The sequence below is a fragment of the Globicephala melas genome, chromosome 5, assembly GCF_963455315.2.
Source record: "Globicephala melas chromosome 5, mGloMel1.2, whole genome shotgun sequence".
NCBI lineage: Eukaryota > Metazoa > Chordata > Mammalia > Artiodactyla > Delphinidae > Globicephala > Globicephala melas.
The window spans coordinates 13,001,571-13,017,552 of record NC_083318.1 but is presented as its reverse complement, the minus strand read 5'-3'; the positions used below and the strand labels follow the sequence as shown (position 1 = coordinate 13,017,552).

Sequence of the window (15,982 nt, the reverse complement as noted above, 5' to 3'; positions counted from 1 at the left end):
GGTAATATAAACTGTGCACTTAAAATGTGCTAGACACCATGCTAAGTGCTTTATTTGCATCATCTCATTTAATCCTCACAACAACCCCATGAGGGTTATTGTGCTATTATACCCATTTTACAAATGAAAAAATTGAGGTATAGTGAAGCTAAGTAACTTGCCCAAGGTCAAAGACCTAGAAAGAGAGCTAAAATATGAGCCCAGACAGACTGAATCCAGAGGCTGAGTTCTCAACCACTGGTCTATGATGCTTCCGAAACGGAATGTACCACTTTTTTCCTACTTTCTCCATTGCTCAAGCAAGCCAAAAACCTGAGTTGCCCTGTACCTCTTTCTTCCAAATCCCTTCATCTCCAATCTCACTGAACCTATCTTAGTTCACTTCTTACCTGGATAATGACAACAATTGCCTAACTGCACTCTGCTATAATGCATGTTCCTCATAACAGCCAACTGGGCTTTTCAAATAAATCACAATCTGATCAGGTTACTCCCAACTGAATTCCTTTCAGTGATTCCTATAACCTGTGCAATGGTCCAAACTCCTAAACACACAGCAAACAAGGTCCTTTACTATCTAGCCAAATTCTTTCCTTTCAGCTCCATTTGCCATTTCCCTATATACATCATATTCCATTCAAACCAACTTTCTTAAAAGTTTCTAACAAAGCATATTCCTAATCCCTTCAATGTTGTAAATATTGTTCTACTCGACTACACAGTTCTTTATCTAGTAAATTTATATTACTGCTTCAAGTTTCAGCCCAAATGGCACCTTCCTTGACCACAGTAAATTATAACCGTGTAAGAGTTAATATTTGTTTAGCACTATGTCAGATACTATTCTAAATCCTATTCATATTTTAACGGTCATTTAATCATTTGAACAATGATTCAAATGATTCAAATGATTTCCTCATTCAAGTGAGGAAATTGAGGCAAAAGAGTTGTCAGTTGCTGCCACTTCAGTGTATTTATGGAATTTATATACTTCTCTCCTCAAATTAAATTCTTGAGGGTAGAACAGTCTTCCTCATCTTTGTAATAGCTATGCTGGTATAGCGCCTGGCACATAATAGAAACAGGAGGAGCTCAATGAACATCTTTTGAACAAATGGCCAGAGCTGTCTCTCTAGGTTCTAACTGCAGACTTAGAAACTCTTCCTGGCCATTAGCCCTCTAATTTCTCCAGAGCATGCGAGGAGCATAACAAAAACGCATGTAGCAGAGTCCCACATAAGCTTAAGGAACCTAACAGTATTTACTAAACGGTTCTGCTGAAATGTATACATATCCTCATGTACACCATCAAGCTTTTTCTGCAGCTGTCTTCTTTTAAGTTTTTACAAATTTCCATGCACCCAACAGGCATTCAGAAAATACTAGTCAACGATGACGACATTAAACATTACATATAAGAATTCTAGATAAAGGAATGTGGAGCTTACTCTGATCTCGCAGAAAGTCGATTTCTGTGGCCATTTGGATACAATTTGTTTGACGCTTTCACCACCTTTACTTTTCCTAAAAAGGCACAAAGCTCGTTGTGCGGGAAAACAAATCTAAAGCAACGCTTCGGAGGTTGTCTACCAGTTGAGCGGTGTAATCAGCATCCTACTCACGTGGCGTCAACAGCCCCGCCGCACCTCCTTCTCCCGAGTCCCAGCCGAGTCCCTCGCTCAAGCGAGACACAAGATTTCAGGTTTGCTGGGGACCCGCCAGGTGAATTCTGTCCCGCGTTCACCCGAATCCCAGCCAGGTGGGACCAGGGATGTACAGGCGTCCCGCGGGTCACTCGGGGTCGTGTGGGGCCACTCAGGAGAGCGCCGAGAGAGCTGGCGGGCAGCCGGGTGGCGGCGTCCTTGGCGGAGCGGCGAGCGACTGCAGGACTGCCGAGAAGCCCGGGCCAAGCAGCGGAAGTCCACTCGGCCCGCCCTGCGACTTTGAAACCGGTGCCCCAGACCGCTCCTTGGAGACGGTGACGCCGCCTGCGTCATCACGCAGACGTCTGCGTTTACGTCATCGCGCTTCCTGGAGTTCTCTCACGCTATTGGTTGTCTGTCAAGCGATGGGCGGAGCTGTGGAAACCTGGATGACAGCCGGCTGAGCCACCTGTGTGGCGGCGGATAAGCTGCTGGGCCCGTGTCCTAGGATGGCTGGGCCCAGCGGGTTTTTTTGTTTTTTTCTTTTATTCCTTTTTAAAAAAGAAAACCCCAAAAATGTAAACATAGGGCATTAACTACATATTTTAAATGCCCCCGTATCTTTGCTACCTAACACTTCCGGACTGGGAGAACTCGCTGGCCAGAGCGGATGGTTGGAAAGCACGTAGGTTTCTGCGTCTGCGGTCTGAACCCAGACTGGCGTCTTCAGAGTCTACCTCCGAAGCTGTGGAGGATTCTGGGTATGAATTTGGTAATCCCCAGGAACTAAGTACGTGGGTCTTTGGAGAAAGGACACAGCTGTTGTTTAGATAGTTAACCGCGTGGCAATAAGACATGTAGTTAGAAGTACTCCAAAGATCCTGCAAATTCAGCAGTTATTTCTTTAGAGATAACTTTGATTCCTCAAAAAAAGATGGAAAGACAAATTCACATTTTTTGCAAGAAATAATGAGGTAAAACTTTACATTTGTATACCGATTACAATCCCCATCTTTAAAAAATGATTATGTCTGGATTTAAAGCTCATCATTATTTTTAAAAGTTAACATTAGAGGAAATTTCAATCCCAGCAATCAAAACGTTAACTTGAAGCCAGCCACCAGTTTTAGTGCTTTTTAATCAAATATGTGTTTTTATGGGTTGAGGTAAAGTTTCTAAATAGAGAGGTAGAAGTAGTCGATTTAGCTTTCTTTTTAACAGTTTAAGAAGTTTTTGTTTTTTGTACTTATAGTGTTATATAAACAAAGTAATGTTAGCAGAATGTATTAAGAAATTTTTTAAATGCGTCCAGCTGTATCCAGTTAGGTAGTCGAAGTCCTGTTACAGGTTTTCTCCATACTCACTATTAAGAGAATGAGATAGACCTTCCCCTAAAGACTGGTTGTTACATATGGAGGCACATCTAATAACTATAAAAACTTTAATTTAGCTTTGAGTTAGTGAAGATTGAACTTGATCTGGTTTTTAGTGGCCATGAAGTTAACACAAAAACTTGTTGGAAGGAAAAATTGAAAGTGCAAACTCCCAACTCTTTTTCGAAGTCAGTGTGTGGCTTTTTCTTCAGGAATGTCTCTCTGACTCCCCAACGACTTGTTTGTATCTTCCCCTACATTTGAACCTTGCATACTGTCATAGGGTGATTTAACTTGGCACCAAACAAGTAGTCATAAACTTAACTCTACATTTACACTAGAAGTTGATAAGATATTAGTATGGGTGAAAGCAAACAGTACTTTCTGGATGTAAATGATGAGGTGGTCTTCACATTGCAAAAATTAAATATCCAAAATTGGAGTTTTTATCTCTGTACTTGAATTATTTGGCCTAGATGGTCAAGGTCAATACAAACTATATAGTTTTTCAGTTTTGAGGTGTGGTGGTTTGTTTCTTGGTGGCTTTTTTTTTTTTTTGGTTACAAGATTTTTACTGGTTGAATTTTAATGAAGTACTTTCAAAATAATTTTCATCTGTAAGAAACAAAGTTGCTATGATTTCACTTATCTTTATCCACTCTAGTGTTCTTGCTTCTTAAAGCTTCCCTTCTGTTCTCTACCCACTTACCCCAAGGTAGGTGCTTCCTTTGTACTTACTTCGTGCTTCTTCCTGCAGTGTCTATCATATTGTTTTGTAGTTTGACTCCAGGCTCCATCATAGCACCTGGAACACAATGAGCACTTAATAAGTATCTGATGAAGGAATTAATTTAAAGAATGTGTGTGCATAGGAAGTATCTATTACCGTAATTGAGTACAAGGAATGAGAAGGAGAGAAAAGTACTTAGTATGTGTTTAACCATTATCTAGTCACTAATTCATGTTTTTTATATTGATATATTTCTGCAATAAGGAAAGCCCTAAAAATTAATAGATTTCACTAATATTAATGTTTGCAGTAAATTGACATTGAGTACCAAGTACTGTGGGGAAAGCATCATGAAGAATACAAAGTTGGAAGTTTAAGCTAGGATCAAAACTTCTTTTTAACATTGTCTGATATTATTAAATGCCATAAAAAGTGATTTTTTAAAAACTCTTAATAATTATGTTTATTTGACCAACCAAGAGAAGGATGGCCTAGAAATTCAATCTCTCTTTTTAAGCTTATCTTTTTATTATTATAATTATTGTAGTAAAAAATACATAACATGAAATCTACTCTTAATTTTTAAAGTGTCAGGCACAGTATTGTTAACTCTATGCACATTGCTGTACAGCAGATCTCTAGAACGATTTCATCTTGCATGACTGAAACTCTGTACCTATGGAACAACAACTCCCCATTTCCCTCTCCCACCAAAAGTGATTTTTATAAAACAAAAATAATCATTCTGTTAAACACAAAAGTTGTTTTTCCCCCAAGAAAGTTTTTTAAAGTATGTAATAAGCAGAATATATTTAGGCTGAACCATGTGAAATTGTTGATTTTTTCCAAAATTTCATATGGCTTAGCTTAATATTTTAACTGAAAATATCTGAATAATGGCAACACCCCAGTGTGATATCTGCTCTTGCAGACTGGGAGAAAATTACAGTAACTTTACTTAAACCTGTAGAATATGCATGCTCTTCTCAGAGTAGCTGTGACAATCAGGTGTAGTGACTCCTTGCTGAATTAAACCCATAGATCCTATTAAAGTTTTGGTAACTCTCAGCAACTAGGACACAGAGCAATTCCATTTGGAAGCATTGTAATTCTTTAAGTTATTACCTTTTTGTGAGAAGTTTAATACTTTATACATGATTTAGTTATTAATTTATTATCCTATAAAGAAACAATAATTTCACATTGCCTTGGGTGAAAGAGACAATAAGAAAATAGGCTAAGTGGTGCTGGGAAAACTGGACAGCTACATGTAAAAGAATGAAGAACACTGCCTAACACCGTACACAAAAATAAACTCCAAATGGATTAAAGACCTAAATTTAAGACCAGACACTATAAAACTCTTAGAGGGAAACATAGGAGAAACACCCTTTGACATAAACCACAGCAAGATCTTGTTTGACCCACCTCCTAGAGTAATGGAAATAAAAACAAAAATAAACAAATGGGACTTAATTAAACTTAAAAGCTTTTGCACAGCAAAGGAAACCATAAATAGGACCAAAAACCAACCCTCAGAATGGGAGAAAATATTTGCAAATGAAACAACAGACAAAGGATTAATCTCCAAAATATACAAACAGCTCATGGAGCTCAATATCAAAAAAAACAAACAATCCAATTAAGAAATGGGCAGAAGACCTAAATGGATTTTTCACCAAGGAAGACATACAGATGGCCAAGAGGCACATGAAAAGATGCTCAACATCACTAATTATTAGAGAAATGCAAAACAAAAGTACCATGAGGTCTCACCTCATGCCGGTCGGAATGGCCATTATCAAAAAATCTAGAAATAATAAATGCTGAAAAGGGTGTGGTGAAAAGGGAACCCTCCTGCACTGTTGGTGGGAATGTATATTGATAAAACCACTATGGAAAACAGTATGGAGTTTCCTTAAAAATAGAACTACCATATGACCCAGCAATCCCACTACTGGGCATATACCCTGAGAAAATCATAATTCAAAAAGAGACATGTACCACAATGTTCATTGCACCACTATTTACAATAGACAGGACATGGAACCAACTGAAATGTCCATCGACAGCTGAATGGATAAAGAAGATGTGGTACATACATACAATGGAATATTACTCAGCCATAAAAAGAAACAAAATTGAGTTATTGGTAGTGAGGTGGGTGGACCTAGAGTCTGTCATAAAGAAAGAGAAAAACAAATACCATATGCTAACACATATATATGGAATCTTAAAAAAAAAATAAATGGTACTGATGAACCTAGTTGCAGGGCAGGAATAAAGATGTAGACATAGAGAATGAACTTGAGGACACGGGATGGGAGGGGGAAGCTGGGGCGAAGTGAGAGTAGCATGGACATATACACACTACCAAATGTAAAATAGATAGCTAGTGGAAAGCAGCTGCATAGCACAGGGAGATCAGCTCCATGCTTTGCGATGACCTAGAGGGGTGGGATAGGGAGGATGGTAGGGAGGCTCAGGAGGGAGGGGATATGGGGACATATGTATGCATATGGCTGATTCACTTTGGTGTACAACAGAAACTAACACAGTATTGTGAAGCAATTATATTCCAATAAAGATCTATTTAAAAAAGAAAATAGGCTGATAGATGCCGAAACTGCTGGGATAGTTAAGACTGAAGCAACCAGAACCATATCTCTAGAGCACTTAACCATATTCCATGATCTCAAGGGTCAGACTATCCTGTCTGAGAGTCTAGTTTTCTATAAGAAAACCACCTCAAAAACAGGTAATTTTAATGATTTGAACAGATAAATGTTTTCTTTAGGCAAACCTATATACTTTAATAATAATAATCTTTTTTTAGTACTTACTATGCCCTAGGCACTGTTCTAAATATATGTATATTAACTCATTTAATCCTCACAGAACCTTGTAAGGTAGTTGCTATTTTTAAATCCCTTTTACAATAACTTGCTGATGATCGCAGTTGGAAAGTGCCTGAATTTCGATTTGAACCCAGGCAGTCTGGTGCCAATGTTAGAATCGTTGACCACTATGTTTATACCTCCCAAAAGGATAATATAATTTGCAGCTAGGATAATATTATTTACAGCTAGTGTAATATAATTTACAATTTTTGCTTATATAGCCAGTTAGCCTTTAGTTACATTAAGTGAATTATTGCCAGACGTGTTCTATTGTAATCTTATGATTTACAGTTGATTTTTAAATTGTGCAACAATTTTAAATATTGCTGAGTTACCCTTCCTTCTTCCTCTAGAAAACCGCTCAAACTTCTGTGGAACGATTAAAAATCTTCAGACTTTTAAGTCTTCAGACTTTAAGGACCAGCGGTGGTCCTTCAACAGGTCTCTGTGCTTCAGTCCGCCAAGTCCCTCCCCTAGAGCGTGCGGGCAGCGGGGCGGAGCCGCAGGTCTTTTGACCTCGGCCGCAGGGAGCGAGCGAGTGGTGGCCCGAGAAGAGACTCCCGGTCTGTGTTCCCTCCTTGTCAATGCTTTCTCCACTCTGTCGTTCCTCCCACCTTCTCCTAGTCTTGTTGGCTTTTTCTCTTGAAACTTATTTTTCAGCTGCTTCTGGCGGCACAGTTTCCTCCCACTTTCGGGCTAACTTCCTCCTTTCTCCGTTTCTCTCTTAAATGGACGCGGGAGACGGGGAGTGGGGGCGGGGAAGATGCAAACTGAAAAAAAAAAAATCATTTTGTAGAAAACTGAAAACAAACGTTCGTGAATAGAATATTTGGAAATTTTCCTCACAAAACGTTCAGTTGAGAGAACGTATTTTCCATAACTTCCTTCTTTTAACCTTTGTGGATTTTTTTTTTTTTTTTTTTTTTTTGCTCTCTAGGCTCTTAATGCTCCGGGGTTCCGTCTCCTTTTTCTTCCTTCACTTCCTTTTAAAGGTCTTCCCATAGTACAAGTAAAACATGAAAATAATTATTTTCGACTTTTTTTGATGAAAGAATAATTTGAAGAATAGAAGTTAAAATGTGGAAAAGTACAGATTAATAATAAACATTCTTTGTAAGAAAGTTTACACAGCCAACATAAAAATTGTATAATAGAATGGTGTTCACCTTGAATGAATATATTCTTTTAATAATATTCCTAATATTCATTCTGACTTTTTAGAAATGTTCAGCATATGTAACATAAGGGAGAAAAGAGGTCATCACTATAATGTTTGAGAGATCCAGCTTAAAATTAGACTTTAAAACATTTTTAATAATTTATTTTTGAATAAATGCATGTCTATCATAGTATAAGCTTCAAATAGATTTTAAAAAAACGGATACAGTTGAAAGTAAGTCTTGCTTCCTCAGCTTTCTCAGGCAGATAATCCCCTCCAAAGAGGCAACCACTGCCACACTGGTTTCTTATATATGCTTCCTGAGATAGTATATGCATTCACAAGCATATTTGCAAATATTCTTCCTTTTTATTAAGTAAATGTGTACTTTTTGCACCTTGCTTTTTTCACCTAATATATTTTAGTTGTATATATAGAGCTGCCTCACTCGTTTTAACTGCTGTGTGGTATTTCCTTGTAAGATATAGCATAATTTATTTACTAGTTCTCTACTGATAGGTATTTAAGTTGCTTACAATATTTTGTTATTCTAAACAATACTACAGTAGATATCTTTATAACTTATGTCTTTTTGAATGTATACAGGTGTAATAACTCGTAGAACTAGAATTGTTGAGTCAGAGATCATTTGCATTTTTTTTGATAGATATTGAGGGATTGCTCTTGACAGAATCTGTGCAAATTATGCCCCGACAGCAATATATTGATTCTCAGCGTCCTCATTATCACAGCATTTTATCAAACTTTCTGATTCTTGACAATCTAAGGGAAAAATAGTAATTTATTGTTGTTTAATTTGCATTTCTATCATTATTAATGAAACTGAACATTTTGCATTTTCTTTCTGTGAGCTGACTATTCATATCTTTACCCATTTTTTTGTTGTGGTGATCTTTTCATTATTGATTTCTAGGAGCCCTTTAAACATTAAAGAATTTAGTTATTTGTCTGAACTATGAGTTGCAGGTATTTTTTCCCAAACTGTCTTTGATTTTGTAATGGGTTTTTTTGGTGGAGGAAGGCAGATTTTTGCTTTTCTTAAAAAATGTTTATATAGCCAAATATATCAGTGTTTTTTTTTTAATGTCTTCTGGGTTTGGGATTATATCTTAAAAGGCTTTTTCTGCTCTAAGATCATCTTTTAAAAACAACCTCCCGATTTTTACTTTCTTGATTTTATTTGGTTTGATTTTTATGTTTATATCTTTGATTCATTTAAAGCTTAGTTTGGTGTAGGGATCCAACTTTATTAAATTGGAGTGCAAAATGAACCAACTGCTAATGGATCTGGTCGGTTAGGACATGAGTCCTGGTTGATTAGCTACGTGAGAATCATCCCCAGCTCCCCACAAACTTTCTTACACTTTATTTCTCCAGCACCTGCTATGGTGCCCGAAACAGAGTGAGTAGCTAATAAACCTTTGATAAACTAATTTGAAAGGAAATTTCTAGATATGATGTCTTATCTTAGTTATTTGCCATTGTTCTAGTATATAGTGTTGAAAGAGATAGTGATACCACTAACAGTTGATTTCTCCTGCATAAAATCTTAGAATCATGAAATTTTAGATCCAGAGACTAGAACAGTTATTCACTCCACAAATAAATAATAAGTTCCTGTTACTTACAGGCATTCTAGCTAGGGATGCGGAGAAAATAAAACAAGTACAATATGTCACGTAATGTAAGTGCTGTGAATCAAAACAGCAGTGTATGGGCAACAGAGGGTGGCAGGGAATGGAATGCTGCATGGATGCCCACTAGCCCAGGTTGTAAAAGACATTAATAAACGAATTGTCTCTACTTCATATGAGCACGTGTGCAAACAATGAAAATTGAAAGGTGGTGGGGATAAAGCCTCCACAATCCCAAGTGTCCCAAGGGAGCTGAAAATCAATTGTCTCTGTCTGGGTCCATGTTATCTTTAGATTAGATTGTAAACTAGTGAGCAGGCCTATAATTTTTAGGTTGATTTTGTTATATTATGCATGCTTAGATTGACGTGAGTGTTCTTTAAGCAAATTAATAAATTTGTTGTTCTGATAAGAAACTAAGGTCATTTTATGCAAAAAGCCAAAATTACATTCTACCCTTGGGCATGTCAGCCATGGCACTCTTCCCTATTAGTGGAAGTCTAGCTGATATTTCTTGCAGTAATTTCCAGGCAATGTTCAAAGAAATCTTAGGAGAAAAGGCAGAAAGAACCAGTAGAAAGACTTAGGTTTTCAGTACCAAAGTCTGGGAAAGCATGGCTGACATTGGTTCAGTTTCTTGATTTATTTCTTAATTTATTAGCTATTTGACCTTGGACAAGTCTGTTTCTTTGTTTGTAATGAGGATAATAATAGTTCCTCTACAAGTTTTTGTGAAATTAAATGAGATAATGTTTATAAAGTGTTTGATCCATAGTGTTCAACAAAACATAATTTTATTAATATAATACTGTGTCCTTCCATTTAATCCTTAGAGTAACAATTTAAAATGCAAATACTGCTTGCATCAGATGTACTTAGTCTATTTCATAGTTTAAATGATAGCAGATTTTGTTCCCATATTTCAGTTGGAGAAAAGGGATTAACCGAGCAAATGGTCATTTAACACTTGAAATATCAAAAATTGAAAAGGCTAAGAAAAACCATACCCTGAGACTAGAGAAGACAATATTAAACTCTGCCTGCCTTCAAATGGTTGAAGACCCCTCCACTCCCACCCCAAAAAGAAAAGTTTTAGCCAAAAGAACAGGTGCTAACAGCAATGCTTGCACTCATTTATAGAGATTTTGAAAAATCAAATTGAATTTTGCTATAAAGATCTTGATTCCCAGGGGATCCAGTAATTCATCTGCACATTTTACAATAAGACAAAGGATGGCATATAAACTCATAGTGCTTAGAGTTGTTAAATACATGAACAGTTTGCAGTGGATTTAATTACAGTTCTTAAAAACTATTTTGATACACTTTTTAGTAGGTAACTCGAGGTGGATCTAGACTTAAAGTCTTAAAGCTTTTAGGATCCAACTACCTATTTTATAATAGAACTCCATGTCCATGATTTACCATAACACAAATGGCCTTTTGACTCTCAGAACCTTGTTCTTGTTACTCTGCTGCCTTCCTACCTTTGAAATTTTCATTTCATTTCTTTCTAAAGGAAACATTTGTAAATTGTTAAAGAGGTTTTTTTTAAAATATTTTTTCCCATTAGAGTCTTCAAATGGATTTTAAAATTGAACACACTTGGGATGGTTTTCCAGTGAAGCATGAGCCAGTGTTTGTCAGGCTGAATCCAGGTGATAGAGGAGTGATGATGGAAGTCAGTGCTCCATTTTTCAATGATCCTCCAGCCCCACTAGGAGAACCAGGAAAGCCTTTCAATGAACTGTGGGATTATGAAGGTAAGTGAAAGTCCTGTATTTTATTGCAGACATAAATCTTTTTATAATAACCTTTCATAGAACTATTATTTTATCTTGCTGTAAGGAAGTGAGTGCTTCTGAGCAACTGACATGTGCAGTTTCTGATATTTCCTACCAATCTCACACTCTTGACTTTTTCACGTTACCTATGTGACTTCGACTATATAACTAGAACAGTGAAAAATGGCAATTACAAATCCAGATTTTTTAATTGCTGCTATATTTCCTTCCTTTACTTCTGTTACCTATTCTGAGTTCAGCATTTGTTTTGTTTTTGAGTATCTTCAAATTGCCACTTTAACCTTATAAACCTTCTTTATGGAAGCTTTGGGGTGTTTCACTTATTATGAAAACACCATTAACTTAAACATGAAATGTAGTTTTTATTTTATTCTGGCAAGTAATCTCACACATTAAGTGAGGGCTAAAAGACCGGCCATGAAATTCCAGTTTCAGGTTTGCTGTATGATCACCTTCTAATGAATCCTAATTAAGCCACCAAACTTATCTTTCTTAAATAATCTTTATGATGCCATTTCCTAGATTACAAATCATTCCTGTCCCTAAGATAAGGTTCAAACCCTTCCCATAAGCTTCCAGGGTACTCCTGAATCAAGCTATCAAATTAAACCAAAAGTTCTTGACTTCCAAAAGGCTGATATTCTCATTCGTGCATATTCTCACTCATGTACCTTTTCTCATTCGAGTCCCCCTGCCTCTAATGCACATCGTTCAAGGTCTAATTCAGGTTTCATTTCTTCAAAGAAACCTTTGATGACTCTTCTAGTCCATACTAACATCTACTTTCTCTGTACAATCTATATAGTATGCATTTTGTCAGTGTTAATCTATCATATGTTAAACATATGTTGTCTTTTATTGTCATAGAACTTGTATATACCAGCTTCCTGTTGGTGTACACAGTAATGTGAGTAATCTACAGGAGGTACTATAGACACCAAACTCAACAAGTCCTAAACTCAACTCATCCACTTCTCTCATAAACTTGCTTCTTTCACTAATTGCCCAATCTCAATCAATAGCACTATAATACATCGAATCACCAAATGTAGAAATGTGAGATCTTTCCAAGATATCCTTCTCTCTCACTCTCCATATTTGGATTTATTTGTTAAGTCCTGTCAGTTTCACCTCCTAAATGTTTCTCTCATTTATTATCTCTTCTTCATCCTACCATCCTTGCCATAGGTAAAAGACTTCAAAAGGAACAGTAAGACTCTGAGTTGTGGATGGGGCTATATCTATATCTTATTATTATAAAAATAACACATGGAAAACTAGAAACAACCTAAATGTCTATCAATAAAGAATTATGTGAATAAATCATAACATTCTATAGAAGAATACTATGCAGTAATTAAAAAGAATTAGGTATCTATATGCTGTACAGTTTGTGTGTGTGTGTGTGTGTGTGTGTGTGTGTGTGTGTGTGTGTGTGAAAAAAGCAAGTTGTAATCAGAAAATGATTCCATATATATTTTTTTAATCTATGCAGGTAAAATAGATTATGGAAGGACAGAAGAAGTCTGATAGGTTTTAGAGCAAAGTGGGAAGAAAAGGACTTTGACTTTTTACTTAGATATATGTTTATGTTCTTTTAATAATTTAAAAGAAACATGTCACTTTTATAATTATACAGTTTTTTAAATAAACATGCTCAGAAAATTTCAGGAAATTATAAAGAAAAATCACTCAACGTGTATTCCACCTGTCAGAGATAACCAACCATTACATTCTTGTGCACGTTTTGCAGGCATCTAGGCACAGGCATATGTGCACATTTTTGTTTCATGTGCATTTGGTTATTGCTCTGCAGCCTACTTACCAAATATCATGGATATCTTCCTATATCAAAAAATATTTAACTGTATATTTTATTTTAATGACTGCATTATATTCTGTTACATGGAATACACAGATTCCATAATTTATTTAACAGGTCTCCTATGTAATAGGATATTTATTTATATAACAGGAGATAACAATTTAGACCATTTCTTTTTGAGTAATACTGTACTTTGATGAATACCATCTAACTTCTTTTTCAGTTGTGTGATTATTTCCTTAGGATAAATTCCTAGAAGAAGATAACTAGCTCAGAGTCTGTGTGATATGTTCATTTCTTTACAACCTCACCAGCACTAGGCTTCATTAATATTTTTATTTTATGGCAATCTGATATGGGGGAAAAATGATGATTTATTTTCTATGTATTTTTTTCTTCCAGGCAATGTCTATTTATTTTATTTTCCCCTTTTCCTAGTGGTGATATAGCTTTAATTAAAAATAATGCATTAATTCACTTTATATTCTAAAGGTATAAACAAATTATTTATTGTTGAAAAAAAATTGTTTCTCAATATGTCATATCTCTGTTTTCAAAAGTTGTGGAAGCATTTTTCTTGAATGACATAACTGAACAGTATTTAGAAGTTGAACTTTGTCCGTAAGTATAAAATATTTCTTCTAACTCACTGCTACATATTTTGAACACATTATTTTCTAATTATAAATCATGGATATAGTAAACGCTCACTAATTCTAGTTAACTAGTCAGAACGCTAATTTGAATTAATCTGAATTATATATAATTCCTTATTTTCAAGTAAATGTATAATGTAGAATATATAAGATTTTAAAAATATTATGTTGATACTGTTTTCAATTCACTAATGTAGTTGGTTTTCTAATAAATTTGAAGGTGTTTTTGCAAAATGAAAAATTAGTATAAAACTCTTTCATTGTTTACTCTGTAAATTTGCATTGTTATATATTAGCTATTTAGAAATAAAGAGAGGCATATTTATTATTAACTCTAAATTTGAATTATTATATATTAACTATTTAGAAATAAAGGGAGGCATATAGATATAACGAAGTGAACTACTTTATGAAAATGTTTCTTTTAGGGGATTCTTTTAATAGCTAGATTAAACTTTAATTTTATACATAATTATGTATTCATGTATTCCTTCCTTTATTTATCATTCATTTACTGAGTGTATACTATGTCACTTTATGTTCAGTGCCAAGGATAAAAACTAAATCACACATGGCTTTTCCTAGACTTATGAAAAATATTAACCTTGGACTCTTTTTGTGCAAATTTAACTGGTCCTTGGGAACTCTCTACCTGGTTGGCAGTTTTTTTCTTGTAGAAGTCAAAAAGTAAATCTATACCTACCTGTTATCTAAACTATAAGAAATTTTAAGTTAATATTTAGTAATGAAATATTTCTTTATATTTCCATTACTCATTTAAAATGACATTTAAATACTTCTCAGCATCTGTTATCTAGTAGCCTTTGTCCTTTTGTAGACTGAGCAGAGTCCCAAACAATTGATTTCAATGAGATTTTAGATATCATTTTCTTTTCCCTGGTTTTGATTTCTTGCTAGTACTAGTGTGGAAAATATAGCTGTTCACAATTATATTTTTCAGAAGAGTAATTATATATCTTTGTTACCCTTCAACTAACATGCCAAAATCTTTTATTGAAAAATATGATTAATTCTCATAAACTGTAATGTGAGGTAAGAAAATTTCACCATACACGTGAGGAAGCTAAGGCAAATAGGTTTAGAACTTGTCTAGAAGATAGTCAAGAACTTGAATCTGCTAGAATTCTAAAGTTACATCCTTAGTTTAAATTTTTAGATGATAATATCAGTTTATTTTTATGAAGTGATGACTTAGCATAAGATACATCAGATAATTAGATTATCTTTTGTTAGGAAATTATTCAATAACCATAATGTATAAAATTAATAAATTCTAAAAGTTTGTTTTTAGATACATCAGGACAGTTAATAATCAAGAATCATGGTTTTGCTTCAGGCAATCAACTCCTGTGACAGTTAACCTCTAGGAAAGCAACTTGAATATGTTTGTTTGAATTTTTAAGAACTTTTATTGTTCTTAGGATATTCTTAAGGTTGCATAATAACAATAAAAGGAAGCAGAGAACTTTTAAGTGGAAAAGAATACTTGTTTTCTGTTAGACTAGTTTCTTGAAGGAAACCCTTCCTGAAAAGCTCCCAACAGACCATCTGTGTCAAAATGTTTAGATATAGTCTTTTCCAGAGACCGTAAATTTGCTTCACGTAACTATTTGAAATCCTTTGATTCTTACTGACATGGATAATCCCAACTATGCTCTCTTATTAGAATTTTCTTTTGGGAGTATGTTGTGCTTCTCCTTGAAGATGTGACATCAGTGTCAGAACTAATGGTTGAAAGCAGGAAAACACAGCAGGCAGATAGGTCAAGGACAGTTGTATGAGAAAATAGTTACAAATTAAAGTCTTCAACCTGTTAAGTAGTTTTAGACAATCTATATTTTTATCTTCCATCTTCCTAATGAGCTTCAAGACAGTTTTCTTATAGAAATAACCTTTAATATGTTTGTTGGATTTTGACCTGGAAATTGGTGCCGGCTTCCCTTAGGATACTTTCATTTTTGGAACGAGTTTTATTATGAACTCCAGATACCCCGCCCCTTTTGCATACTTTGGAGCATCTAACCAATTGAAGTATAGTTTCATATAGTTTCCTATTTAAAGAATATAAAAAGGAGTCTGAACATGTGTAGCTTTACGCATTTGACGGCAATTGCCTGGAACGTGTTAAACTCAAAGAAGCCATTTTTAAGTAACTGAACATGCTGGCTGTCCCTGTAATTATCCAGTATTCGTATTGCATCTTTTAATTATTTGG

The 15,982-nt window shown here is 35.1% G+C and overlaps 2 protein-coding genes across 10 annotated transcripts in view; one reads left to right on the top strand and one right to left on the bottom strand.

Annotated features, from left to right (window-relative positions):
* SCLT1 (sodium channel and clathrin linker 1) overlaps nucleotides 1-1,947 on the bottom strand; it is a 259,470-nt gene extending 257,523 nt beyond the window's left edge. The window contains exon 1 of the mRNA XM_030863846.2: nucleotides 1,449-1,947. Coding sequence (XP_030719706.1) covers nucleotides 1,449-1,482 — 34 coding nt within the window. The 5' untranslated portion in view covers nucleotides 1,483-1,947. The remainder of the gene's footprint in view (nucleotides 1-1,448) is intronic.
* Nucleotides 1,948-2,086: 139 nt separating this feature from the next.
* The window catches only part of C5H4orf33 (chromosome 5 C4orf33 homolog), a 90,222-nt gene continuing 76,326 nt past the window's right edge, over nucleotides 2,087-15,982 (top strand). For 5 of the 9 annotated variants that reach the window (XR_009563852.1, XR_009563851.2, XM_060298729.2 and 2 more), the window contains exons 1-3: nucleotides 2,087-2,328; nucleotides 11,034-11,223; nucleotides 13,651-13,711. Coding sequence is in view for 7 of the 9 variants with exons in the window: in XM_060298729.2 (XP_060154712.1) it covers nucleotides 2,314-2,328; nucleotides 11,034-11,223; nucleotides 13,651-13,711 (266 nt within the window). In the remaining 2 variants the exon portion in view is untranslated. Of the gene's footprint in view, nucleotides 2,434-2,462; nucleotides 2,618-7,037; nucleotides 7,210-11,033; nucleotides 11,224-13,650; nucleotides 13,712-15,982 lie in introns of those variants that run through there. The other 4 variants (XM_030863856.2, XM_060298731.1, XM_030863855.3 and 1 more) reach the window with 4 other exon arrangements.